This window comes from Apteryx rowi, unplaced genomic scaffold (genome assembly GCF_003343035.1).
Source record: "Apteryx rowi isolate R43461 unplaced genomic scaffold, aptRow1 scaffold_141, whole genome shotgun sequence".
NCBI classification, from domain to species: Eukaryota; Metazoa; Chordata; class Aves; order Apterygiformes; family Apterygidae; genus Apteryx; species Apteryx rowi.
The window spans coordinates 322,905-348,440 of record NW_020447653.1 but is presented as its reverse complement, the minus strand read 5'-3'; the positions used below and the strand labels follow the sequence as shown (position 1 = coordinate 348,440).

The 25,536-nt window shown below is 48.3% G+C and overlaps 1 protein-coding gene across 14 annotated transcripts in view; it reads left to right on the top strand.

Moving 5' to 3' along the window:
- CEP164 (centrosomal protein 164) overlaps positions 1-25,536 on the top strand; it is a 56,921-nt gene that overhangs the window by 15,633 nt on the left and 15,752 nt on the right. For 11 of the 14 annotated variants that reach the window (XM_026058004.1, XM_026058012.1, XM_026058010.1 and 8 more), the window contains 22 exons: positions 677-1,117; positions 2,727-2,810; positions 4,492-4,575; positions 8,290-8,375; positions 10,033-10,176; positions 12,303-12,521; positions 13,858-13,989; positions 14,749-14,965; positions 15,569-15,646; positions 15,898-16,029; positions 16,344-16,466; positions 16,603-16,746; positions 16,970-17,053; positions 17,976-18,044; positions 18,677-18,855; positions 19,710-19,836; positions 20,110-20,177; positions 20,344-20,551; positions 21,631-21,738; positions 22,911-23,025; positions 23,886-24,251; positions 24,998-25,064. In XM_026058004.1, the coding sequence (XP_025913789.1) occupies positions 677-1,117; positions 2,727-2,810; positions 4,492-4,575; positions 8,290-8,375; positions 10,033-10,176; positions 12,303-12,521; positions 13,858-13,989; positions 14,749-14,965; positions 15,569-15,646; positions 15,898-16,029; positions 16,344-16,466; positions 16,603-16,746; positions 16,970-17,053; positions 17,976-18,044; positions 18,677-18,855; positions 19,710-19,836; positions 20,110-20,177; positions 20,344-20,551; positions 21,631-21,738; positions 22,911-23,025; positions 23,886-24,251; positions 24,998-25,064 (3,275 nt within the window). The remainder of the gene's footprint in view (positions 1-676; positions 1,118-2,726; positions 2,811-4,491; positions 4,576-8,289; positions 8,376-10,032; positions 10,177-12,302; positions 12,522-13,857; positions 13,990-14,748; positions 14,966-15,568; positions 15,647-15,897; positions 16,030-16,343; positions 16,467-16,602; positions 16,747-16,969; positions 17,054-17,975; positions 18,045-18,676; positions 18,856-19,709; positions 19,837-20,109; positions 20,178-20,343; positions 20,552-21,630; positions 21,739-22,910; positions 23,026-23,885; positions 24,252-24,997; positions 25,065-25,536) is intronic. The other 3 variants (XM_026058008.1, XM_026058006.1, XM_026058009.1) reach the window with 3 other exon arrangements.

Genomic DNA, 25,536 nt, shown 5'->3' with positions numbered 1-25,536 from the left:
CCTCTCCACTGCTGGGAGAGGCGATTGAATCTTTGGGTGACGAAGCTTTTATTCAGGGTTGTTTTTCCCAAGGCCAGATGGTTCTGTCATTTGGCCATGGATCCTTTTCTCTTAGTCTCGTGTGTTGACTAGTGGTGGTCTCATTCTGAGCTCAAAGAGTGGTGGTTTAAATCAGTGCCTGCCTTTGAGCTTGTCTCACTGGGAAGTGGAATGGTTGCGTCCTGTCTGCCCTTCCTTGGTGATCTTTTCAGGCAGAAGGTAAATATCCAGCAACAGTCTTCTGCAAACTTTCATCTCTTACTGAGCATGCTGAATGTTCAAGCATGACTGAACCTACTGCAGAGCATCTAAGGTGCTCCCAGTGGCCAACAGTCTCTGCAGCATCCGCTGCTGACTCTCATCCACTGGGACCCCATAAATATGAAAGCAACAGAGTAAAAACAAGCCTCAGCTTGTTTCCAGTTACCGGGAAATGAATGTGTTTGTCTTAACAAAGTTCCTGGTCTTAGAAAGGGAATGCATGAAAATAAATCAAGCTGGTCTTGCTAAAGTCACCCAAAGCTTTGTGATTTTGCTTCTTGCTGTAGGAGAACCTATGCTATTTTTGACCCTAGCATCCTCTCAGAGAAGGAGTAAAGAATGTTGTAGCTATAATCTTGTTTGACTTGCTGCCTAGAGGGAGTCTTTAAAATTGAGACACGCTGAAGAATGGCAAGAGTCTTCCTTGGATGCTGACGATGCGAGCCCTCCGACTCCAGTTAAAGTCCTTCCTGGAGATGCTGACAGTAGCCTGTCTGGCCAGAACAAAGAGGAGTCTGATGGTAAACTCGCTGGGAATGAACTACTGGGCAAGAAAGATGCTGAGGTGGAAGGTGAAGTCTCTGCAGTTGATGAGTTGCCACAGTCTCTGGGGGAAATGGGAGCAGCCGGGACAGATGTGCCCAGCAGTCCCAGGCAACCTAGAGCTGCATCTCCAGACGCTGGAACTGCTGAGGCAGATCAGCTGGCAAGCCTGGCTGTCACCGTCGACACTGTGTCTGTTGATGAAAAGATTGTAAATGAAATAAGGGAAGAAGCAGCTGATCTGAAAACAGACAGCAGGCTGGATGCTGGCAAAGTAAGAGCCCTGCCTGCATGGGTTGGGTTTGGTGTGGAGGCTGCTGTGGCAGCTTTGTAAGGCCCTGATTCAGGAAAGCACTTTGAGCGCTTGCTCATTTTCTGTTAGCTCAGCGTAAGTGCTTTCCTAGTCAGCAGTGTGTTCCTCAGTGGGATACAAGCGCTTCAAATTCCCAAATCGGCATCTTTAGTCCTGAGCTATAGGAAATCACTCTTTTATGCATGTAACAAAGTTCTGTCCAAAGCAACTGACAGGCAAAAACCCTGAACTGTGACGTGTGTTTCAAATCTTAGAGGAGAAATAAGTCTCAGCTTTCAGTGCTGCCATCTGTACTAAGCAAGCAGGTTTTATAATGAAGTTCACACCAAGCCCAGCTGTCCGTACTGCTTTGTTTCTCTCCTTCTGTTGTTTCTCTCAGCTTATGCAGAGATGGGGCAAAAGTGTAAAGTGAGCTGCCAGTTGTGATATTTACAGCTCTGAGGAAGGATGCTGATAGGGAAGCGTGAGGTCAGAGCGGGGAAGGACTATGCCTGGGCTCTGGCTCCAGAGCTGCGGGCTGAGCCTGCCAAGTGTAATACCTTCCAGTCCGTGCACTGCTTTTCTAGTGCTCTCTGAGGGGAAAACCAAAAAACGGCAGACTGCAGAAGAGCTGAAACAAGGTACTTGATTGCGCGGTCTCCAAGGAGATTGAGGATTGTGCAGCAAGCAATGAGCCACGAAGCACCACAAGGTGCAGATGGGTGAACAACCTGGCCCCTGCATCTGGGGTGTCAAACAAATGCACCCTATCCAGCTTTGTTCCATGTCTTCCAGGAGAGTTAGAATATGAGACCTGGTAAATTATCTCTTTCCAATCTAGCTTCCTTCCTGCCAATTTTGATAATTTGTCTAGTCCCATAGATTYGCAATGTCTTTAAGAAATGATAAACTATAAAACTGAGCCTGGAAAACACGCCCTGTCCTGAGGAGCTTGAAACTCCAGGCCTCACTTTCACAAACGTTTACCTGCATGCTTTCTTTATGCGTCTGAAGAGTCCTGCTGAAGTCAGCAGGACTGCATGGGTGTTAGCMCATTAAACAGCTACATATGTTTCATGGTGACTGGGAATATAGGAGTCCTCTCTGCAAACAGGCAATGTCAGGTGTTGTACTTTCAAATCCATTGAAAAATCATGATACTGTTCTATATGGCTTTACACATTTGCTGGGCGGACTGGGGAGTTTTCTCAGAGCTGTGAAAAGCCTTGCAGGAGAAGCAGAGGACAGTGGGACAAGTGCCTTTAATATTTGAAGAGCACCTCTTTGCCCTCTTCAGCCCCATCTCCTACCCCTGCCCTTCCCTTCCCCAGTCCTTTCTGTCTGTGAAGTGGTGTTTTGTGGTTGTCTTGTGGGTCACACCCCTAGAAGTGTCTTTCCTGTGATGATCAGTCACCTTGGATGTTTGCTATTTTCCTTCCCTATGGAAAGAAATATGGTATGGTATGTTATCTATGGTATATAGAGACCAGATTTGTTTTCCAAGAATCAGTTGTTATCCTTTTTGTTGGAAACGCCTAAATGAAACAGCGGGGTAACCCATGTACACTCTGTAATGCATATCTTCTCTCAGCTTTCAAAGGCATCCGAGACCAGCGAATGTGGGGAGGACTTGCCAGCTTCTAACCGTTCAGATCACGAGCTGATACGGCCTGTGGTGAGTCACTAAAAGTTCCTTGTCCCTTGGGTGTGGACTTAGCATTCCCCTGCAAACGGGCAGCCAGTTAATGTTTCGGCCATCTCTTGCAGTCTTACTGCCCTGACTCCCTAACTGCTAAGCAGTGACCTTCAGCTGTGGCACAGACCAGCAAGGTCATCCTGCGCTTAGCTGCCTTTGCCGTTGAGGAAGGTTCCTGAACGACTGAAGCTGTGCTGTGCTTAGCAAATCACTGAGCAAGCACAGGCTTCGTTAGAGGAAGTGACTTGACCAAGGACCAGCTGCATTTAGGGAGCAGTTTTGGGAGAACCAGCTCTTGCTCCAGACCCTTCCTCTAACTGCAAGGCTCTGCTGCCTAGGGAGAAGCCAAACCGAGGCGAGGGACTCAGTAGTACTCACAGATCTGCTGTGTGAGGGCCTGGCACACGTACTGTTTGTGGTGAGGAGGCTTGTGGTACTCGTGCAGTCAAGAGTGGGACAGGTGTGATGAGAAGCAGGAGAGGAGGTTGCAGAAAAGGGCAGATACCATCTGTGTGTGAGATAATATCCCTGGAAAAGTAGGTCATTTTTAGCTGGGACTGCACTCAGATAATTGCAAAAAAGAAATCATAAGCAATGTAAGAATTGTGCTTTAAGGGACTGAGCAGCTTTTTCTAAGGGGAGTCCGCATGGCTGGGAGTCCTGGCTCCTGGAAGTCCCAGAGGGAGAACGTGCAGGAGGGTAGCCCTGAGATGGGGGGAGCAAAATGCCCGTCAGCATCTCTTCATCTCTACAGGAAACTGCCACTGCCATCTGCCAGTGGGACCAGAGGCAGCACGGCCAGAAAATGGCCGAGAATATCATTATTTATCAGTGTTAGTGCAAGCCTGCATGTTGGCAAGTGGCTGCTGCGTCAAACAATACCGTTGATAGTGCTTGCTTGTGGGCATGCGTGCATGCGCGCTCGTGCACACGCTCCCCCCTGCGTGTGCAGCCAAGTGCGTGAACCCATGGAGACTCTGCCGTTGGGAGAATTATCTCGGAGAGTGAATAGCTTGTGGGCAACTTGCAGGATCTGACTTTTAGGAAAAGTCCCTCAGAAAATCGGCAACAGTATCAGAAATAAGAACAGTAGAGGGTGGGGGAGGATCTGCTGCAAGCTTTGGACGTGCCATCTGTCATCTCTGCATGCCGTGGTCTGTGGCATGGAAGCCTGCATCAGAAAGAGCTTGGTGCCCTGTAGCAATGCCGTGATGTCCTCCTTGTGCGGTACTGCAGTCCTGTGGCATCACAGTTTCCTCTGGGATTATCAGTGCAAGAGACCCTCTGTACAACACACTCCCAGTGGCCAAGCCAGTCCCTGCTGGTTTAGTGAGTGTCACACACATCACCCCATCTCTCAGTGTCCAGGCAGGTGGCTCTGCAAAAACTCTGTTGTCTGCCTGTACCCCTAGACATGGGGAAATAGGAAACCCAACTGACTGCTGATCAAGCCACTAGCAATCCTCTGACTCTCGGCCTGCCTGTGCCCTGTAAACCTTTCTAATTGCTCAAATATCTAATGCTATGAAGGATTTGCTGTCAGTGGGATGGTGAAAGTGGTCTCCAAGCTGTGTTATGATTTTGTTCTAACCTCTGAGGATCTCTAGCAAAACCCATGCCTATTTGTCAGAAACTGATCCCTGTCTGCTTTCTTTTATAGGACCTGCATTTCCAGAGTCGGCTTTCTGAGCAGGTATTGGATGTGGGTATTCTTTCTCCTGTTTTGGACAGCCCCACGTGCAAGGTGAGTGCTATTTATGTGATCAGGGACTGATGTTTGAATAGGCAGGGCAAAATGCTGTCACGTCATGCACTATTGGCATGGAGGCTTGGCAGAGGCAAACAGAAGTGAAATGTGAAGTGCCCTGCCTGTGACAGGGCAGGGATTAGAGCAACAGTCCTAATGCACTGCTGTATCTGTAGAGTCCAGTCTGCAGAGAGGTCACAGGCAGGTAGTCACAGTCTACCCCATGAGGGGCAGATACACCAAGGACATAAACCTGGAGTGGAGGTGGTTTGTGAGGGGTGCGTGAATGCGAGTGCACATGCATGTGCGCTTTCCCTTCCTCCAATATGAGCATAGATTTCCTGTGGAAATGGTGGGAAGCAGAGTTTATTTTCATTTCTTCTCTTGTGAATGTGTTTGTCCTTTTATTTCCCCTAAGCAGATGGAGAGGATTTGTGTAACAGAGGATGATAGCAGAGATGGGAAGAAAAGGAGGTTAACTCCCTCTGACAGATTTTGGTATAAGGAAACTTTCTTTATTCTTAAGCTTTTTTAGTTGTCTTGCCTGCTTTCTTGTAAGGGAAGAATAGGATCCTTTCTGTGAGTCCATGTGGCATGTGAAGGAGCGTATGTATGCGTGCACGTGTCTGCGCTTCCCATGTCACGTCAGCCCAGGATGTAGCTGTGATAGGGCGGTTCTAAGTGAAGATTATTGTGCATCTTGAGGTTTTACCCTTGTCTTCTCAGCTTGTTACTGAGTCAGCTTGCTCAGCCCCACATTCCTGTTCAGTGTTCTGAGCTACCCCTCTCCCGTACCGTATCAGCTCGTCAGCGCACTGGCTGGAAGAGCGTGCTGCAGTGTGCGGCAGAGGGTCAGGGCTCCAGCTGGGGTTTACTCAGCCTTGATCTGATTGTAAGTGAGTTGATCAGCTGCACTGGAGGAGACCTTGAGTGACAAACTCACCACCTGTCCAGCAGAGAGGAGCAATCCAGTTTGTTAGGTTGTGTTTGGAGAATACACCTGTCCTCTTGTGCCTAATAATGAGCATAATCAGATGTGAAGGGAAAACAAAACATATGCCTGCTGTGTTCTCCCCCTTTCCCTTTTGCTACGGTGCAGTCATCGTGCATACAAATGTCTTGCTGGAGCAGACACATTTTGAGTTTATTACAGCCTTGTCTTGAGGAGAGAGAGGTGGATTTGAAATGGTGCCCCCTGCAGAACTGCAGCTGCTCTTTTGTGTCGATAGACAGAGGCTATTTTGAAATGATTCTGGATTGTTGGAATGTGTTTACTTCCACAAATGAGCTTGCTTTGCTTTGAACATATTGGCAAAATATTCTGCTTTAAAAAAAGACCGCCTCTGTGGCAGCAACTGGAGCAGGGCATTGGAGTTTTTGGTTAGTGCACTTTGCCAGGAGCTGTGGTAGGCTGCAGAGGCAGTGTGGGCTGCTGCCTGCCGGGAGGCCTGACTTCTCTCCTGGCAATGGACCCCCCACTTAACAGGTGTCTAAAGTGCTGGCATCCTGCTTTGCTGGCATTGCCGCGCACTGAGGGGGGTGGTGGTGAGGAGCTGGAAGCAGGCTCAGGGTCTAAGCTGTTGCGTGTTGGAGACCATGGAAACCCTCCTGTTGAGGCCCCTGGGGGACTGTGCTGTGCAGAGAGAGGAGACAGCCTATTATCTGTCATCCTGCTTTGCTGGCATTGCCGCGCACTGAGGGGGGTGGTGGTGAGGAGCTGGAAGCAGGCTCAGGGTCTAAGCTGTTGCATGTTGGAGACCATGGAAACCCTCCTGTTGAGGCCCCTGGGGGACTGTGCTGTGCAGAGAGAGGAGACAGCCTATTATCTGTCATCCTGCTTTGCTGTGCCCCCAAGACTGCCTTTATAGCTTGAGCATGTGAGATTTCTCCTGTGGGACTCAGCCTGGCATTTAAATAGGACAGAAAACCAAGCTGCTAGCAGTACTCGGTGCTTCCTCCGGGGCTGCTGGGGGTCCCGAGRCAACAAGAGGGGCAAAACTCTCCTGTGACTGCACAGTCAGGGCTTAAAATCCAGCTCTTGCTCCTTGCAGGCAGGTGCTGTCTTCACCTTCTCAAATGTGTCTCGAGATCCCTGCAGCCGGTGATTCCTGGGGAGGGAGCGCCCTCCTGGGAAGGCGTGTTGGGCAGCAGTGCGACAGGGGCCCCGGGAGTGGGCTCAGCAGCATTACTCTGTTGCTGCTTATCTTTATTCCCAGGAAGATCTCGGTGTCCGTTTGTCTGGCTTCTTTACTTTCGAAGACAGTGGTGGCAGAGCCCAAGTTGAGCCAGAAGGCGTTTGCTGAGCTCCTTGGTTCTCAGCAACTGAAGTCATTATTTAGGCTGGGGCAGGAGGGAGGCTGGGAGGGAGAGCTGCCTGGCAGAGCTCTGGCCAGGCCGATGTGATGGAAGGTGACAGCACTTGCAGGGAATCMTTCTGCTGTTTGCTCCACTGTACATTTGCATAAATTACTGCTGTTTTAATTCTGTGTTCATTTTGGCCCTGCCCCTTAGTACACTCTCACATGGCAAAGGCTGAGCTCGCCTCCTGTTTCTGTGGTCCCCAGAATTTATGAATGAGCTCCTCTGGGGACCTAGTGTCCAGAAACCTCAGCAGGAAGGCTGGGCCGTTAATGCTTTTCCATGTAGGACCCATGGTATGAAGAGAGTGTTTCTTCCTCTCCCTGGCGAACTCTGCAATGCATGTTTGTGTGTGCCCACTGCAGGGWGTGCTGACACCCTTGCTGACTGCTCTGCTTACTCAGGTGGGATCAGCTGGTCCTTACCTACTAGCCTCGATTTCCTGGGCCTGGCATGGTGCGTGTTTCACCACCACTCAGTGTGGCTGCAAGCCTGCAGATCGGAGTTGGATCCTCCCTGGCTTGGGGTTATGCCTCTCTGCTTGCTGGTTTCCTTTCTACTCACAAAAACCTCTCTGGACAGAGGCACCTGGTAGATGGCAGGTGGGAGAAGGGGTGGCTGACTTTCATATTCAAATATTTGCTATTCATATTTCAAATGTTTAGTATTTCATAAATAAGCCAACTGAAATCACTCAAGTGGATTACCAAGAGGGGGCTGGCTTCCTCAGCAGCACCCAGAGTGATTTGTTCTGGAGAGAGTAGTCAGAAATCCCTGTGCAAGTGTGACTGCACATAGTATAATGCCCATGATGATCTGCTCGGGAACAGGATGCAAGGCAGAACTGAGTCCCATTGTGATTCTGGTCATAGTTGATATGTCAATTTGCTTTATGGCCATGGCACATTATTTCACTTTTGTGTGGATGACATTCCTTTTTTAGGAGATTTTTGTCCTACGTTTTTCAGAGAGTTTAGTGTTACTTGGATATGTGTCCAAAATGCTGAGCGCTGGCAGAGAATCCATCCTCTGTATTGAAAAAACAACCCCAAACCCAAAATCTAACTCAACCTGGAGAGCTGAGCTCCCGGGTGTCTCTGTTGTGCTGGTGGAACTATTTCTCCAAGGTGTCCCTCCAGCTTTTTGTGTCTCGTGGTTACCTGCGGGAGAGGAGGCTGGCGCATGCAGCTGGGCGCTCTGCAATACCCTGTGGATGCAGTTTGGTCCTTGGCATCAGTGCTGATGTGCAGGACCAGAGCGGCAACTGCTCTTCAGCAGAACCACTGTAAGCTCCTGACAGGCTTTGACAGCAAGGGAGCCAGCAAACTCCACACTGTTTGCTTTTACCTGCAGGCACAGGAGCTGGGAGAAGAGGAAAAAGACCAAAGCAAAGCCAGTATAGAGGAAGAGCAAAGCAAAAGAACAAAAGCTGCTAAGAGGTATGGTACAAACAGTCAGGGCAACCAAGGAGGCATGGACAGGTCTAGTTCCGGACGACTTTCCTGTCTAGTCTGCCCCTGCTGTGCTCTGATCGCTCTGACCTGTACAGGAGTCCCTTGCAGAACACCCTGAGGTCCTGCAGCTTCTCACAAGGTCTTTTCTCTTCCATCTCTCACTTTTCTCCTCCCCACCTCCTTAGTACTGTCTTAGCAGGTTTCAACTTTGTTTCRGCTTCTGGCTGGGGAGGCAGAAAAAATGCCTGCCTTTCTTTTCCTGGCATTCTCCCCCAGATGTGAAGTTGGCTTTTCAGTTTCCCTTACAGCTATCTGACTTTTCTCTAAGGCAGCAAAAGTGAATGGTCTTGCCAAGATGGTCTGGACTTGTTCACATTGTGGGTTGTGCCTTATAGCATTTAACTATGGAAGACTATCCACTAGCCATCACCCGATGACACACCTTTCGGGGTCGGAGACAGCCCCCGAGCTCGGTTGGCACCGGTGATGCTGGACTGCCAGCTCTTCACTGGGAAGAGCCTGTAGCCGAAGGCTCCTAGGGGCAACCTGGCTCACGGTTACCGACGGCAGGAGAGTCCAGCTCCAATGTGAATGGTTCTGTTCCATTTCCTTCCATAAAGGTGGCCTAGAGCAAGTCACTGTTTGGGCAAGTGTCAATATTAAGCTGTTTTATATCCTGGTATGTGGACAACTTACTCTAGAGTGCAACAGCTGTCACCCCAAGAGCAAGGCAGGCTCTTAGTTACTGCGAGGATTAGACTGTTAAGGGGAACTATTTTCCTCCTGTTTGTGGAGACTTGTTTGAATTGATCAAAATACTGTGCTGAGCAGTGAGCCCCATGCTCTCTCAAGCCTTCTCCTTGAGAATAGTAGCATGTGGCATTTATAGATGAACTGTGTCAAAACTCCTAGTCTCCATACGGAGTTGCACAGTATTCTTGGGCACTGGGAGCCAAGAAGCTGTTGCCTGTGCCAGGAAAACTTGTGAACAGAAGAAGCTGCAGTCGTTCCTAATGACTTGCTGCGTGCACTTGGGATTCGCAGCCTTGTGCTCAGAGGAGCTGTTCATGTGAAGGTCCCTGAAAATATGTTCTGCCCACAGGAATTGTCTCCTTATCACTTGGTACCTGCTTCCCAGCTATGCATCCTCTCCTTTCTCTCTGCCTGTAAAGCTACTTCGTGCTTGCCTAGCATCTCTTCTCTGTGCTTCTAAGATGAAGTAGGACTGTAGATGTAAACATGCCTGCCAATATTTCCATCTGTAACTGAGACACAGTGTGAGTATTACTAATAGGGCTGATTTATCTTGGGGAAATTCTCTAAGGACTTGGAAAGAGAGGGATATAATCCAGGGAAGGGATTCAGCATTTTGAGACTGACAGCCACCTGTTAAAGCCTTGGCTGCCTGTTAGTCTGGCAGCGCTTGCGGGGCTGTGAATGGGATGGAGCTTTGTTCTGCCTTCGGCAGCCCCAGGTTGGACAAATGGGTCCCATTGGCAGGCATGAGCTGGTGCTGTGGACTTTGTGCCCCTCTCGGTCCGGCTGTGCATCCCGTCCTCCCTCTGTCTTGTCTACCTGCGGCAGGTACTAGAATCTAACCTGTGCTAATCTGATCTTCTGTTACCTTTTTTCTGCTGCAAAGTGAGAGGGATCAAAGTGAAACATCAGAAGAGAAGTGTTTTGCTTTAGAAAACCCCAAACAGGAAGAGGCTGTGGCCCTGGAGCCGGAGGAGGGATCGCTGGATAGCCTAATCAATCTGGAGGAGCTTGCTGCCCCGCAGAAAGCGTAAGGGCTTGGTTTAAGTCCCTGGTGTTGTAAGCATAACAGATTTTGTCCTTTTTTTGCCCTTTGTATTCTTTTGTGTGATGTCAGCACACCAGGAGATACAGTTTGGTGGGCATAGCAGAGACTGCGAACACCTCAGTATGCAAATCCAAGCAGCTGTTTTGCTGGCAAGAGTGCCGAGATAACATGGCATGACAGTTGTCTGTACTGGGGAGGGTGGGAACAGCAGCTCAGCCCTTGGGGTCTGCGACACAGGACTCTCTGGGATGGGGCAAGATCTGTTTGCTGTGTACTTGGACAAGCCTCCTTCTTGCCAGTGTCGCGAACAAGGCCAAGCATTCACACTCCTTTGATAAATGCTTTCACACAGCCTCCTGAGTTCACTTGCTGAGTAGTGCTGAGATAAGAGGAAAAAAAAAACAAAATATGTTTTATTAGAGTCACTGGGAATATTGGTCGGTTTGAGATAATGAGGTCAGAGCACAAGATGGTAGAACTCAGGTTCCCTGCAAAAACTAGTGGTTTATCACTGTACTAAATTGACAGTCTTTGCTGATGCATACCTGCAATTTCACTGCAATAGAAGATCTTGGTAGAAATGATTATGTTGACTTTGGTTTCTATGTCAAATGACAGATCAGCAGATGAAGTTGGAAAAAATAAGCAGTGCATCTCTCAGGACAAAGCAGTGGAAAAGCAATCTTTGGTGTGGAGACCAGTGCAGTAGTTCACTTTTTCTACTAGGAGTTGTGTTGAGTTGTGTAAATGTTTGTGTTGGCTGGTTGTTTTTTTCAACAAAAAAATGTGTCAAATGGAAGAACATGATAAAAGGGTGGAAGGGTCCAAACTGCTTTGCAGAGCAGCCTGATAATTGGCACCTTCTGGAGGTGTCTCTGCAGTCAGCCCAGAGTATGTGGCGTTATGGGGAGCCCTAGCGGTGTGTGATTTCCCTAGAACCTAAGTACCCTTTCCCTTCTCTTGCTCTGATGTTACTAGTGGCTACCTAAGGAACTTTCTCCCTTTGACTCAAAGCTATGTTTCTGGGGCTGCTTTTTCCCTGTTTCCTGGCAAGTCTGAAGTCGCTCTGCCTTACCCTAGCAGTCTCAGAGCATGCTGAGACCTTGCTGCTTCAGATTTCACTAGCAATGAATAAAAATGTCATTTTGTTCTTAGACCAATGTTCATTTTGTCCTCCTTTCAGCCTCTTTCAGGCCTCATAACTTTGCTATTCTATGTCTGAAAAAACTTAATTAGAAACAGATTGGTTTTGAATTTTTGGAGAGCTTAGGGCTTTCTGTTGCCTAGAGCTGGCAAAATCCCAGCACACTTTAGATGGCAAATGCAGAAAAATACCTGGTCCATCAGAAGCACGTTGCCAGTCCCTGGATTGGAAGCAGGTACTGATTGCATCTGCTTTTATGCCTGACAGCCCCAGCCAGGATTTCATAGCTACTAGATCCTTCATGAAGTGAGGCCATGTCACCCTTGCAAGGTGAGCTGTAATGGGCCAAAATAAGAGTCATGCAGGACCTGAGTGCTGTTAGAGCTGGTGTTAATAATTTAGCAGTCAGTGTTTCTCTGGGGTCAATGACAGGTCTGACCAGTGGTGCTTGGGGACTCTCCCATGCTGTTATCTGAGGTAATGTGTTACTTGAAGCCTTGAGCGTGTGCTGTGTATCCCCCAGTAGCCTCCTAAAGAGTACTTTTCTGAATCTCTTCCTGTGAGCTGCAAATTTAGGGGTGTAAGGCCAGTGTGTTTGGCAGGGAAGTGTGAAAATGGGTTTGTTTTCCAGGCATGTGGCAGGGAACACCGACGGCATGAGCTCTGTAGCCAGCTTGTCTCCTGCCTCTGTGCCCTCCACCTGCCTACGCTGCCATTCCTCACCTCCTGTGAGCTAAACAGCAAGTGTTCCCCACCAGCACTCTACCCCAGCCCAGCAGAAGTGGCTGCAAACTAGTGGAGATTCTGCATATTCCTTCCCTTCCTAGACAGTGAAGCTTGTACAGCAAGTGTCTTTGAGATTTTTGGTTTGGAGGTGATACTGTGTGGGGAGATGTTGCTGTTCCCTTCATGTTGCTCAGTTCTCTGTTATCCTTTTGCCAAAGGTGGTTTCTTTTTTTGGTAGGCAACCTGAGGAGGAAATCAAACAGGAGAAGACCTTGAACCAGCCTAATGAAGAATCCCTAGAGGGAATAGCCAAGGAGCTGGAGAAGGAGGTGGAGCAAGAGAAAATGCGTTTATTGCAAGCAAAGAAGGAGAAAATTCAGCAATTCCAGGAGGAGATGAAGCAGCAGSAGGAGGAGGAAGCTCAGAAGCTTCATCAGCAAAAAGAAAAATCCCTCAGGTACTTTCCTTTTTTATTCCCTCTCCCCCCTGTTTCGCCTGCTGAGCCTTTCCCAGCTGTGCTTCGTTGCTGGTGGCCCCAGGCTTGTGCTGTGTTATAGGTCACCCCCTTCGAACTCTGTAGCAGGAGCTTGGTGCTGCTTTGCAGAGCTGTGGGTGAAGGAGGCGAGAACAAGGCTTCTGGGGGGAAGGAGCATGGGACTGACGTTGCCTGATGCAAACAACCCTGTGCTTGAGGATCTGCACATCTGGAAATGAATAGTGATCTGCTATCAGTGCTGTAGATGCATGAAGTAGATGTGTAGAGAGTACATTCCACCTCAGGAAAGTTCTCTCTCCAGTATTGACGAGAGAGCATCTTCCTCRTGTCCTGCAAGAAGAGCTATGATTTGATGTATATGCAGCTTTCAGCATAACTATGAACCTGTTTCTCATTGTAAACCTGGGAAAAGTCTCCAGTTCAGTGCCTGGTGCTTTAGTGTCTGGTGCTTTACCACCTGGCAGACTTTCAAATCCTGGGCTAAATGGCAGTAAGAGTACTGGAAATTGGAACATTAAAAGAGATGAGGTTGCTCCAGAGGAACCATATGAAACTCTGGTACTGTATGTTTTACAGAGGGACTTCCAAACAAGGTTTTTAGGAATAGGGCAAGGCTTTGTACACGCGAAACCAAACCAATGTGCAGGGACCTAACTAATAAGAATCCAGGCAGCAGAAGAGCACTGGGAGCTGTGTCCTGTTGTTTCTGGGGGTTTGCTCTCAAGGCTTGCATTTTGTTTGGGGTGGCCCTAATAATTATGCTCTTAGCAGCACACTGAGCCAGCCAGAAAGAATACCTTGACATGAAATGTTGTGGGAATGCTGTGTTGGGTGCAAAGGAAGACACAGAAATTGCACCTGGAGGGAGAAAAGTCTAAGCAGTAATAAAGCAGTAATAAAAATGGGTCTAGTATGAAAATATGGAGCTTGCAGATGTGCTAATCCATCCAGCTACCTTGGCTGGGAGCCTCTTTTCATTTATCAGGAGCTGATTTCATTTACTTCAAAAAAAAAAAAAAAAAAAAAAAAAGGGGGAAAAAAAAGGTGCCACCTGTGATGATATACTGCATTTTAAAAACGTGCCACAGAAGTTTGATCCTCAGAGGTTGCGTCTCGAGTACCAGCAGCCGCATTCTGGAAGTATGGAAGAGAATTAATGATCTGGAGCCTTGGGAATGCATCACTCGRGCAGGCACAGCTAGTGGGAGCAGCAGCTGATCTGTGGGCCTGGGGAAGGTGGCTTTGAAGACATTAAAGCCTCCTGAACCTTTTTTTTTTCCTGCTCCTTATCTCTCAGGACTCTGAAAGAGGATTTGGCAAAGGCTTTCAAAGAGGAAGAGTTGCRGGTGAGAAAGGAAGAAACCGAGAGACTTTCAAAGCTGCGAGTCCAAATCACTTCAGAGACGGAGGCGGAGAAGGAGAAGATAAGGTGAAAAGTTTCACTACAACTAGTAGAAAGCTGCCCTCTCTGGGAACATGAACTCTGCTGGCTGGGGAGGGAAGTACCTTGCATGCCACCAGCAACCACTTAAAGAGGACGAACTAGCCAACCTGAGCTTCCCACAGCTGATACCTTGCTTTAGTAGTAAATATGATAAAGTAACTGATCCAGTACATGCTGGGGAGCCACATGTTGATAGGAGGCAAAACTGATGAGCCTTAATGGTAACCACTCTGCCTTTTTAGAGCTAATGAAGATTTGCTAAATACAAGCATACTACATAACAGTGCCCTGCAGAGAGGTATTGCTGTAGTGTAGGCCCAGCCACAGCTCTGGGGCATGGGAATGAAAGAAATTCCGTTCTCGAGGAGAGCTGTGCTCAGTAGTGTAGCTTGCTTTGACTGAATGTCTCTCTCTGTAATGGCTATCGAGGCCTATAAAAACAACTGGAGGAGGCAGAAAGGAAAACACTGGAAAACTTATGTTTTGGTATTTCCTTTTTACTTAGCTGACAGGTATGTGCACAGCTCCCTTTGTTCTCCATCTGACTGCTTAGCTGTTCATTTCCAAGGCCTTAAGTGATATGCTTGTGAATCTGAGTATGCCTTGGTTCTCTGTTTCTTCCGATGGCGTGTCTCATCCTGTAGTGGTTTGTGCTCTGAGCTCTAGTTCTTAAATGCAACCCAGTGTTAAAGTACCAAAGTCTGACTTCCTTCTGTCTCTGCATTCTTGTTGCAAACCTACCAGGGCAGAGCAAGAGGTCGCACTGCAAAAACTGAGAGAAGAGTGGGAATCCCTGCAGGTGACAGAGAAGGAGAACCTGGAGGGGATGAAGAAGCTTGTTTTGGAGAAAATGAAGTTGGAAGTGGAGGATGCTCAGCAGAATGAGATGGTTGGGTTGGAACGAGAGAAGGAACAATTCCTGAGAGAGTTCAAAGAGAGATTAGAAGGGGAAAAAAAGAAGGTGAGACTTGTTTATTACCAGATAGAGTCAGACCCATGCCAGTTACGCTGACCTGACTTGCATTGTAGTGTTAAACTGTTGAGATTAAATAACACCCACATGTGCTTAATAGTGACTCAGTTAAAATGTAAAGGGAAGATGTTTGGCATGCTATTAAAGGGATGATTGGGGTGGGGAGGAGTAATCCCACTTTTTTGTTACAATGGTGATTAATTAACCATTATTTATATGGTCACATTGCATCTGAAGAAATGAGAAAAATCATTGTGTGCCTTTGCCAAACTAAGCCAAACCATTTTACCAGATCAGAATAGCTCTTTCACTGCTGCTTTAGTCCTCCAGAAGGCTTGGAGCGTCCTTGGATGGAGACGATTTGTGGTCCTCTCAGAATAGCACAGCATGGTGTGCAGGCCCATCCAGATGTCTTGGGGTGGAAACAGAGAGAGAGKGAAGGCACCTTGTATGTAATTTGGTGTGGATAGGGGTTGACTGTTGTGGTTTTTGAAGCCTAGGGATAGATCTTAATTGTAACTGCATCTTGTGCACTGCGTCTCTACAAATAGAGGTTTTTCAGCAGGCCCTCTTTTGCTCATGTTCCTGTAGGCCACAGATGAGCTAGAGAAGCAGTTTGCAACAGAGCTCCAGCAGCTGAAATATGCAGCAGCAGAGAAGCATCGAAAGGTACAAGCTGGTATCTCTAGAATATGAATTGTTTTTATCCACAGTCTCCAAATGTGGCTGGGGAGGGTGGCATTAATTTTTTCCACTTCCTAAATATGGTTCTGGTCTGGGTCAGCATTTGGACATGCTCCAAGTAGGGAGGGGTGAGACTGTATACATTGATCTTTGCCATGCTGCCTGCTCTCTGTGGGAGGGCACTAAATGGGTCTTGTCAGAGGGTGACATGTCTCTGTGGGTGGTTTTCTTGGCAGGTCATTTCCAGCCTGCAAACCCAGATAGCAGAGGCACAGAGGAGTGAGGAGGCTCAGCTGCGTGAAGACTTGCAGAGGGCAGAGCTGAAAGTCCAGCAAAAAGCATATCAAGTAACAGAATATGAACGTGAGGCAAGTATTCATCCTCGGTGGCTGAAGATTCTTCACTCTCTCTCCTTCTTGGATGCTTGGTGAGGTCTGAGATGCAAAGTCCCCTGCCCAACGGTGACAGTGGTGCGTTAGGGGAAGGGACACTCTTACAGCATCTCACCTCACCAGATCACTTGCTTTCTAGCACCCAAGCCGCTACCTGATCTTGTGATCGGTCGCAGGGTACTCTGAACTTCAGCCTTTCTGTTTGTGCGAGAAGTTGCTCTCTGGGTGGGGGGCTGCTGTAGTGCAGTGCTGTGGTTCAGGTGAAGCCTCTTTCTGTTTGATCACTGCAGCTCAGTGAACTTTTGAGAGAGAAACGCCAGGGAGTGGAAAAAGACCATGAGAGGAAAATGGAGAGGATGAAAGAGGAGCACCAGGAGGTCCTAGCAAGGATTCGGGATCAGTACGAGGAGGAGGTACTGTGGGGGAGCACAGTGAATTGGCAGGTGGCTGTAGTAGCTCAGCTGGGCTGTCCTTGGGCTGGCACTGCTTTCCAGAGGGTGCGTGTCCTGTCCTCAGCCACTTCTCTTGTTTGACTTTTGCAACAAACAGGAGAGAAAACAAAGAGCGGAGCTGTCTGAGGGCCTGCGAAGTGAGATGGTGCGCCTCCAACACCTTCATGAAGTGGAAGTGAAAGCTCTGCAGGCAGAGCTGGATGAGCGGCTCACTGAATTGCAGCACAGGTACAGGGAGAAGGTGAGGAGAACACTGTGCCTAGTAGTTTGTTATGACTTGGCTGCTTGGGGATGGCCTGGGTACTGTGACACTGCAATGCTCCTACCACCCTCCACAGCCCAGTGCGGTACAAGTGGCAGGTCATATATTCCCAGGTTTTTGCTGTTCTCCCTGCTGGCAGAGCTCTGCTTGGTGAGCGACTTGTGCCATTCTTCTCTGTTTAACTCACTCCATCTCTGTGCAGGAAAGAAAACTCCAGGATTCAGAAAATGAGCTTGAAATGCGAGCAAAGGCTGTCAAGGCCAAATCGGTGCAGCTCCTTAACCAGGTGAGTGAGCTGCAGTGGGCTCTCAGATATTTCCCAGCCTGTGCTGCTCTTCTGGCTGCTTTCTCATGAGTTACTCTTCAGAAAGGCTCAGCCAAGGCTTTTGCTACCATCCAAGTTAGAAGCGAAACTTCTATCAAGAACTGGAGCGGTGCTAAGCATTATTATTGTAGTCCAGCCTCATGGCTGGTGTTGTTTGTGTTGAAGGTCAATGCCCTGGATTTGCTCCCCTGCTTTGGCGGGCAGTATGTGGCTGTAAGAGTGTCAGAGGGCTCATACAAATGCTGTCATGGCAGCATGTCCTGCTCAATGTTACTTTGGATTTCAGACAGTCTCTTCCTGATTTACCTCCTCTTCTCCCTGCTGCCTTGAGGAGGGAATGACTGTTCCTGTATCGTGGAAAGCAGAGTGGAGAGGAAGGTGCTCCAAAAGCTCCTGTGGAGCTGGCATAAATAAGACACTGGCTGATACTCTTATCTGTCAGATCTCATAAGTCCTGGCTTGCTCCAAGAGCTGTAGATAATCTTGCTTCTATTACCCCTTCCTTTCCAAGCAGCGTTGGAGTAAGAAAGGGTAAAGGTAGAGAAATGCTGACGGCAACCAGAGGCTTCACAAAAGTGAGATCCTGGGGAAATGGGCATGTGCCTTGAGGACTCTTGCTGCTGAGCAGGATAGGATGTTCTTCCCACAGGGATACGCTTATTCCTGGCTTCTCACTTGGTGAAGTCTAATAAAGGGAGGGGGACAGAGTGAGTGTGTATGGAGGGGAACAAAGCAAAGCTGAGAACGAAGCTCAGCTATTTTGTAATGGCCTGGAAACTTAGGCCTGACCTCTGCACTTCTCCGAGTGCTGCTGAGTCTCAGCAGTCTCCTCTGCTGGCATCACTATGCTCTGATGCTCACCTACTTGCTCTCCTGTATGTAGGAGGAGACTCTGAGAAAGAAAAGGCAGCAGCTGCTGGATGAAGACAGACGGACTGAGTTAGAGAGAGAGGTATGTATGTTTGAGCTCTGGGGAGGTGCTGTGCTGCTTTTCCTCAGGAGACAGGCACCAGAGGAAACATGCTAGAACAATGACTTTAAAAAGCAAGCTGTATAACTCTTAAATTGTGAGTCTAAAAATCCCTCCCTGCCACCTTGCCTCAGCCTGAAGTGCCATCTTGCTGGAAGCTCAGAGCTATTTCCCAAAAGTAGGAGACAGTCCTGCACTGCTCTGCTTTGCTCTGGTACTGTTTATGGATAAAGTCTTGGTTTTTGATTAGTGTCATTTACCACACTGGCTTGCAGCTGGGACAGTGCCTAGATAGTAGCTGCCAGAACCATTGAAGGTGAAATGGGAGCCTCACACATTCCTTAGCCTGCTCTGCAGGCTCTTCACAACTGTAGGCAGTTGGTGACACTCTGTGTGAGCAAGGTGAGTAGAGTGGACCTGACCGGAAGGTAAATGCCTCCAACATCCAGGAGAACTTCYTTGTGGTGAGATTCTGGCAAGCTGTCTGTTCCTCGAGGACTGGCATGCGGTGTGCACATTCGTAGCTCTGGGACCTGCTGTGAACAGTGTAGGTAGTATGAGTCTCTTGCATGGAGTGCTGGGGAAATTACAGGGGATTTCTTTTTTGCTTCTAGGAAGCTGTTTTAGCTTCTCAGCTCCGTCTAGAGGAGACTAGAAAGGTGCACACCAGCCTTCTCGACTCCATCCGGCAACTGCGTAAGTCTCTTGAAGAGCTCCAAGACCAGAAAGCTGAGCTGGAGGCCCAAGTGGACTTGTTGCAGACCCGAAGCCAGAGGCTGCAGAAGCGCATCAGGTATGTGTATGCGAAATTTCCCCTAATGCACAAAATGTACCCTGCACTCCAGCAGAAACTACTCTTGGGCCTCTTCCCTACCTCTGAGCTTCTTATATGTTGGGCCATATTCCTTCAGAACCCTAATGGTGGTTTTACTGCATGTCTAGGACATAGAGCTCCTGGGTTCTGTTTCCAGATACATTGAAAACTTGCCGTATAAATTTGTCCCTTCATCTCTGCTTRTCAGGTTCACTTGTTTGTCTTCCCCACATCTGTCTTTAAGGTTAATAAAATGCTTCGAGAGAAGCAGTGAAAGGCAGAGAAAAGATCTTCTTAAAATAGCAGGGGTCCTGAGTAAGGGCTTACTCATGTATTTAAGAATAAACATGGGCATGAACCAATGTTTCCTTATACAGCCAGTGGTTATGTTTGAGATCACACCACAGACCCAATGCAGCTTTTGTCTGGAGGTACTGCATGACCAATTCAGCTGCATTAAGCAGCCAGTGGCAGTAGAACCTTGTTTTAATGGTAGCTGGAAAGCTGTATTGCCAGTGGCTGATGTACCCGTAGCCCTGGATCTAGCAGTCTGGATCTGCCTGCTGCCATAGCATGAAGTCCCTCATTTGTATTTATTATTCCAGTGTGTGGGAAATTGTATGTGTGAGCTGATTTGAGACACAGCTGCTGCAGGCTATTGTGAATCCTTGCCCTGAAGGTGCTTCTGTGTTCCCACCTGTCTTGCACATCTGTGGCCCTTCCTCCCTCCTGGAAGCTGGAGGTGGCTTTGGACACTGTTGCAGATGCATTACTAGGCTAGATGGATCTTCAGTCTCACCCAGTGCAGCCATTGTTACCTTCTTTTGTGGCAGTGAGCTTGAGGCAGCTATCAGGAGCAAACAGGAGATTTTGAAAGGACTAGAGGCAGAAGAAACTGTAGAATTTCCAAGAGGGAAAGCTGAGCTCCGTGTTGAAGACCTGGGAGAAACTATTCAAGCTGTGAGTAAAGCCCATTGCAAAGGCATTTGCCTTGTGACTTCTGAGATTGTAACTCCCTCAAAAATTCTGGCTTTGGTTTCTTCTGCCTGAACTGATTTGATGTGCAGTGATGCATTTTTCTTTGCTGGAAGACATCAGTATCTTTTGTACTCTTTGTTACTTTCTGTCTATTTTTACAGGGAGGAAAGGGGTGTGGGATACTTGGGTGCCCTTGAAGTCATACATATTTTCTTATGCATATTTCTTGGTTTTTGAAACTTTTCAACTCTTCAGCACTCCTCCAGAATGCCTGCTTCCCCACCCTCTCAAAGCCATGAGGACAACGACATCCAGTTTGATCAGTGAGTATCCATGTGCCAGCCACTTTTGGAAAGTGCCTTTCTTGGGTTTTACACACATAGGAAGCACTGACAATCCATTTTTGGGAGGGTGCTGCATGAAGCTTGCAGGACAGAACACCCAGCACAGGTGGAGAAAGCCAGGTGTGTATCTGTCTCTTTCCTGTAGTGTCAGGAGCTACATCTCTGCAGAAGGAATCTCCATTAGGAATGCCAAGGAGTTCCTGGTGCGCCAGACCCGCTCCATGAGGAAGAGGCACACAGCACTGAAAGCTGCAAAGCAGCAGTGGCGCCAGGACATGCAGAAAGCACAGGAGGTGGTGCAGGATGCTGACAGCTCCCAGCTCCTGGAGGGCGTGCGCAGGAACTTGGAAGAGGTGAGCGACTGAGCACTGCCTCTGTTCAGATAATAGGCGTCATAGCTGCACCAGGGAATCCAGAGCCCTGGGATCAATTCCTGGCTCTGCAGCTACAGTGATAGGCAGTTGTGGGTGTTCATTTCTCCTGGAAATCAGATCTTGCCTGTTGCCAGACAGATGTGAGGTGTTCATTAGTCCCTGCTTGTGTGTCTTCCTCGTCATAGTACAGGGGTTAGAGTCCTTGCCCATCTCAGAGGCTGGCTGTAGAGATTACTTCAGGAAGGCCAAGAGAGCTGTTCGGGAATACTGAGCAAATGCGATGTGCTGTGAAACAGGCTTAATTAGAACCTAACTTAGGGCTTGGATCGCAGTGGTGTTACTGTGCATCAGATGATTGGCTGAGAGTGCCTGCATGTGCATGCATAGCCCACAGCTACCAGAGCTTTGCAAGATCAAATGACTTCAAGTTCTTTTTCACTGTGCATGCTTTGGACTAGGAACAAGCTTCAGAGCAGACACTGCTGCTCTGCCAACTCTCAGTAGCCTGCTAGATTGCAGGAGTTTTATCATTAGTTGGAGCTCTTGAGTCCTAAAAATGGAGGAAGCATTCAGTAAGGAAAGGGATTCTTGCATCATGCAATTCCAGTGACACACGTTCTCCTCATATGAAAGGAAGTGCTGGTAGGTACAAGCTTGTGGTTGTAGTTCTGCAGTGATTTCACTCTTGCTTGACAAGGGGTTCTCTAATACTTGCCAGTTCTGCTGATACACCAGCTACACACAGGGCACATCTTCAGCTCCTTCACTGATGATGGAGAGCACTTCTATTTGCACAAACAAAGCTGCTGACCCTGTTGGATGCAGGGTTCAGAAGGGGAACCTTCTTTTCCTTGGGGTGAACCTGCTTGAGGTCCGTGCTCTCCCCTCTTTACTCTCCACTTCCCATGATCTCAAAGGCTTGGGAGCATTTTTACTCCAGCAGCATGATATGCTGTGTTGGGTAGAAGTCAGATAGTGAAAGTCACTGTGACCACTAGATTATTTCCTGTCATTCTCATTTAATTTTCCTCCTTGGCTTGGCTGTCGCTCCACTGCAGGAAGCGAAGCAGTTGGACAAGATGAAGTCAGCTATGCGGAAAGGACAGGTGTTGCTGAAGAAGAAGGAAGAAAAACTCAGCCAGCTGGAGTCGTCACTGTTGGAAGAGGTAACCATCAGCATTACAATCTTTCAGACCTACCCAGCTGCACTCCCATGGTGCACAGAGCTCTTGGTCTCCTTCCCTCGGCTGGGGTCTTTGTAGGACTTTTGGTCCTCATGAGGGCTGTTTAGCTGGTGGTGGCTGAAGACTGGTGTTTGCCTGGGGAGCTGGATTACTAGAAACTCATTCTTTGAGAGAAGAGCGGTGTGTCTGCCTCTCTGTGGGAGAGGCTGGAGAGAGTAGGCTAGTCACAGAGCTGGAAAGAATGACAAACCTAATTAGACTCGAATCCACATGATTCAATAGCTCTGCAGCCAGCAGAACAAACGTGGGCTGGGGTTTAGGATGGAGGGAGAGTGTCTTCCATGGTGGCAGCTTGCCAGGCAGGGCTGCTGGCGTCAGGGATGGAGTTGGTTGGAGGAAACATGCTGAGTTGAACTGGCTTGTGAGAAGCTTGTTTGTTAGGTTAGAGACAAATCTGTGTTACCAGTGATATGCTGAAGTATCCAAGGATATGAAACAAAACTTCACATCCAAATTGTTAGATGTTTATTAACCATCTGTATGTTGGGCAAAATTGCAAATATTGTGCCTTCCCTCTGCTGATGACATTTGGACTCGCTTTTAAGTATATGACTGCAGAATGGATATAGAAAGGAGCCTGAAAAATTGGCACAATTTGTGCCCAGAGAAAACAAGGGCAGGTGACCTTGTGATGATCTGGTCTTATTTCTTGATCAAGGCAACCCCTGGAATCTCTCCAGCTCTGCCTGTGACCACGTGGCCTTAGACAGGGCAGCAGCAAGTGTGAGTGCATAAGACCTTTGATGGTCCAGCTCTTGTTCTTGGCGCAGATAGATAATGCAACCCATGCAAGAATTATGAGGCTTATTTAATCCACAAAACCCTTTGACTTCTGACCAGAAGATCCTCTTCTTACAGTTGTTAGATCTGGCCTCTAGTGCATGCACCTGCTTCTTTCAGAGACCAAGCAGTCTCTTTGCTTTCAGATATTGCTGGCAGGGGACTGAAGGTGGGTACCTCTGCCTTCACTTGGCCCATGCCTGACTGTGCAGCCCAGCCTGTGTAGAGTAGCCATAGGTGGTATTCCCATGGCTTTTTTGTTCCAGGGAACAGCACACAGGTTTTATTTGCACTGTTTTCCTTATCTTGGCCAGCTTTCAGATGAAGATACACTGAAGAGTGCTGCATGCAAAAAGATGGTGACTTTTGATCTCAGCAACTCTGAGGACACAAACAGCACGTCCAGTGCAGATGTACATCAGCATAAATGTAAGAGCCTGGCTGGTTCAGTATGCTTGTCCAATGTTTAATGCTTTAGGCCTAGTTCTGCCTTTCCTCTCACCTCTCTGTGGTGTACCTTTTCTTGTTCTCACTTGTGCTCATTAGCTTCTAAACCAGGGAGGCAGGTCTGCTGTCTATGACTGGGAGTGCTCTGTGTATAGTATTTTATTTGAAAGACTTATTCCCTGCCTGTAGTGCCATATGAGAGGGGTGCAATCTGTGCGTGAACTAGCCTTTGAAATCTCTAGCTTCGTTATTAGTGTGGGTTATAGAATGTGGCTTTAATGCCTGTGCCTTGAGCTTCAGCCCTTCCCTCTCTGCTGCTACAGAGCTGTTCTGCTCTTCTGCTGGTGTCCGGGCTTTCTCCTCCTCCCATCTCTGTGGTAGGAGAGGTTGCTGCAATTCCCTCCGTCTGCTGCTTGTACTTTTCTGTTTGCTCTCAGTCTACTGTAATTGGGGTTGTGCAGGTGAAATGCAGGGGTGCTCCATAAGCAGGCAGGAGGGTTGCATTGCTTGCAGAAAGGCTGGCAAAGCTGAAGCTTAAAAAGAATTTAGAAAATTTCCCTGTGGCAACAGATTGACAATCTGTCCAGTCTGAGATTGTCTCTCTGACCCTGATCAATAAAACATCTGCAGGCACACATGAAACTTTAGGGCTTTCTCTCACCATAAGATGAGAGCCCTTGTATCAGCACAGTCCCAATGGTCCCATATCTAACTTGGACAGTGCTCTAGAGAGCTTTATGCTTTTTATGAGCACAGAGCAGAAAGCGAGTTTCCTGACAGGGAGACAGTGTCTCCCTTCCCCTCCCAGTGATCCCTTTTTTTTTTCCCCCCTCTTCTGCTAGTTGATTTGAGAACTGATCTACAGATTGACCCCCAGCTGGACAAGATCCACTACTTGACAGACTCTCTGCAGCGAATCACTACTGAGCTGAACGGGGTCCTCGGCATTTTGGGCTCTCTGAACAATCGCCAGTCTCCACTCTTCACCTCGACACAGGTGCCCATGCAGGTGCCCTGCGACAGCGTCCCTCTTTCTACCTATGCCTCCTTGGCAGGAGTTCAGGCGGGTGGCTCCTTGGTGCCTCCCGCCAAGGTGTCTATGGTTGACCGGTGGGCCTGGAACACTGGGCTGAGCTCCAGCCACTCTTTCACAGCTGGACAGTCAGTGGATAGCACCCTGGCAGAGAAATGGCACAAGTATTTCCCAGGTCAGTCTTCAATCCTTAATCCCTCTGCTTGTTTGTCTGTGGCTTTTGATTTCACTGTCCTGCAAGTTCTAATCAGCTCACCCTTCCGATGCTGATAAGCCCAGATCCACTGGTGCTGCTGTTGGGAAGGGTGCTAATGAGATAGAGAATGAGAAAACCTCATTCCAGGAACTGCAGCATATGGCTAATTTYRTTACCCTGCTTCCAGAGCAGTTCAGCCTCTGACGTACACCCAAGAAAGCAGTTATTAAAGAAGGGAGCAAAAGAGGAGGAGGCAGCCCTGCTTCGCTGGAAGCCTCCTGTGAATTGCGGATAGGGTTCACCACACTGGTTTCCTTAAAAACACCGCTATGCTCTGTGCATCTGGAGTGGAAACCACCCCCTCTTACAGTGTCTAATCCCAGGCCTATTTATCCTTGGATAGTGAAAGGAGCAGATGAGCATCATGTTTGTTTACTATTGATCTCTGGTGGCTTTGAAGTCTGAGAGGAGACTTGGTTCTTTTGGTTTGAACCAGGAATTCTTGCTTGCTTCCCAGCTCTTGTCCCTGTTGGAAAAAGAGCCTTGGGCTAGTCTGGCAGACTGTCCTGCCAGCCTGTTTCCCCCATTGCTCGGAAGTGCCTCTGCAGATGGCTCAGCTTGTAGGGGGAGGGTGTCCATAGCACAGTGAACAAGAGAACAGATGCACCCAGATTTAAGGACTATTGATTTTTTTCTTGGACCTGTATTTAATGTCTGTTTTTCAGGTGGGTTACCATCGCTCAGTGGAAGTTCTGCTTTTCTGGACAGCAAGCTGGGTTACGTACCTGCAGAGTAAGGCTCTTTTTGCTTGAGTGTTTCTGTTTCATTGTGCTGCTTTTATTTCCCTGGAATACTTTATAGGTCAGATATGAATTTGTTCTGACCTACTTGTGATATCAAATAAGTTAGATATTATTCTTAAGTAGGTAGGTTAGATATCATTAGTTATTCAGTGCCACACGCTCAACTCACTGCCTTGCAGTGAGAGTTGTGCTGATGACCCTGGTTCCAGGAGCAGGGTGCAAGGATGCCAGCCAAGTGGAGCTCATGCCAGCTCTGCCATGACAGGCAGTGCTGCCTGCATGGGTGGAGGGGAGGCTGCCACCAGGGCCTTTCTCATGCTACATAGACCAAAAGAAGGACAGCAGCTGGACAGTGGGTGGCTGCTGCAGCTTTTCCCCTTGATGTGCTTGGGCAGAGGGCTTGAAGCCAAAAAGAGGTTGCTTCTTGTTAGCTGTGGCTCTTTTTGTAACAGCTCATCATC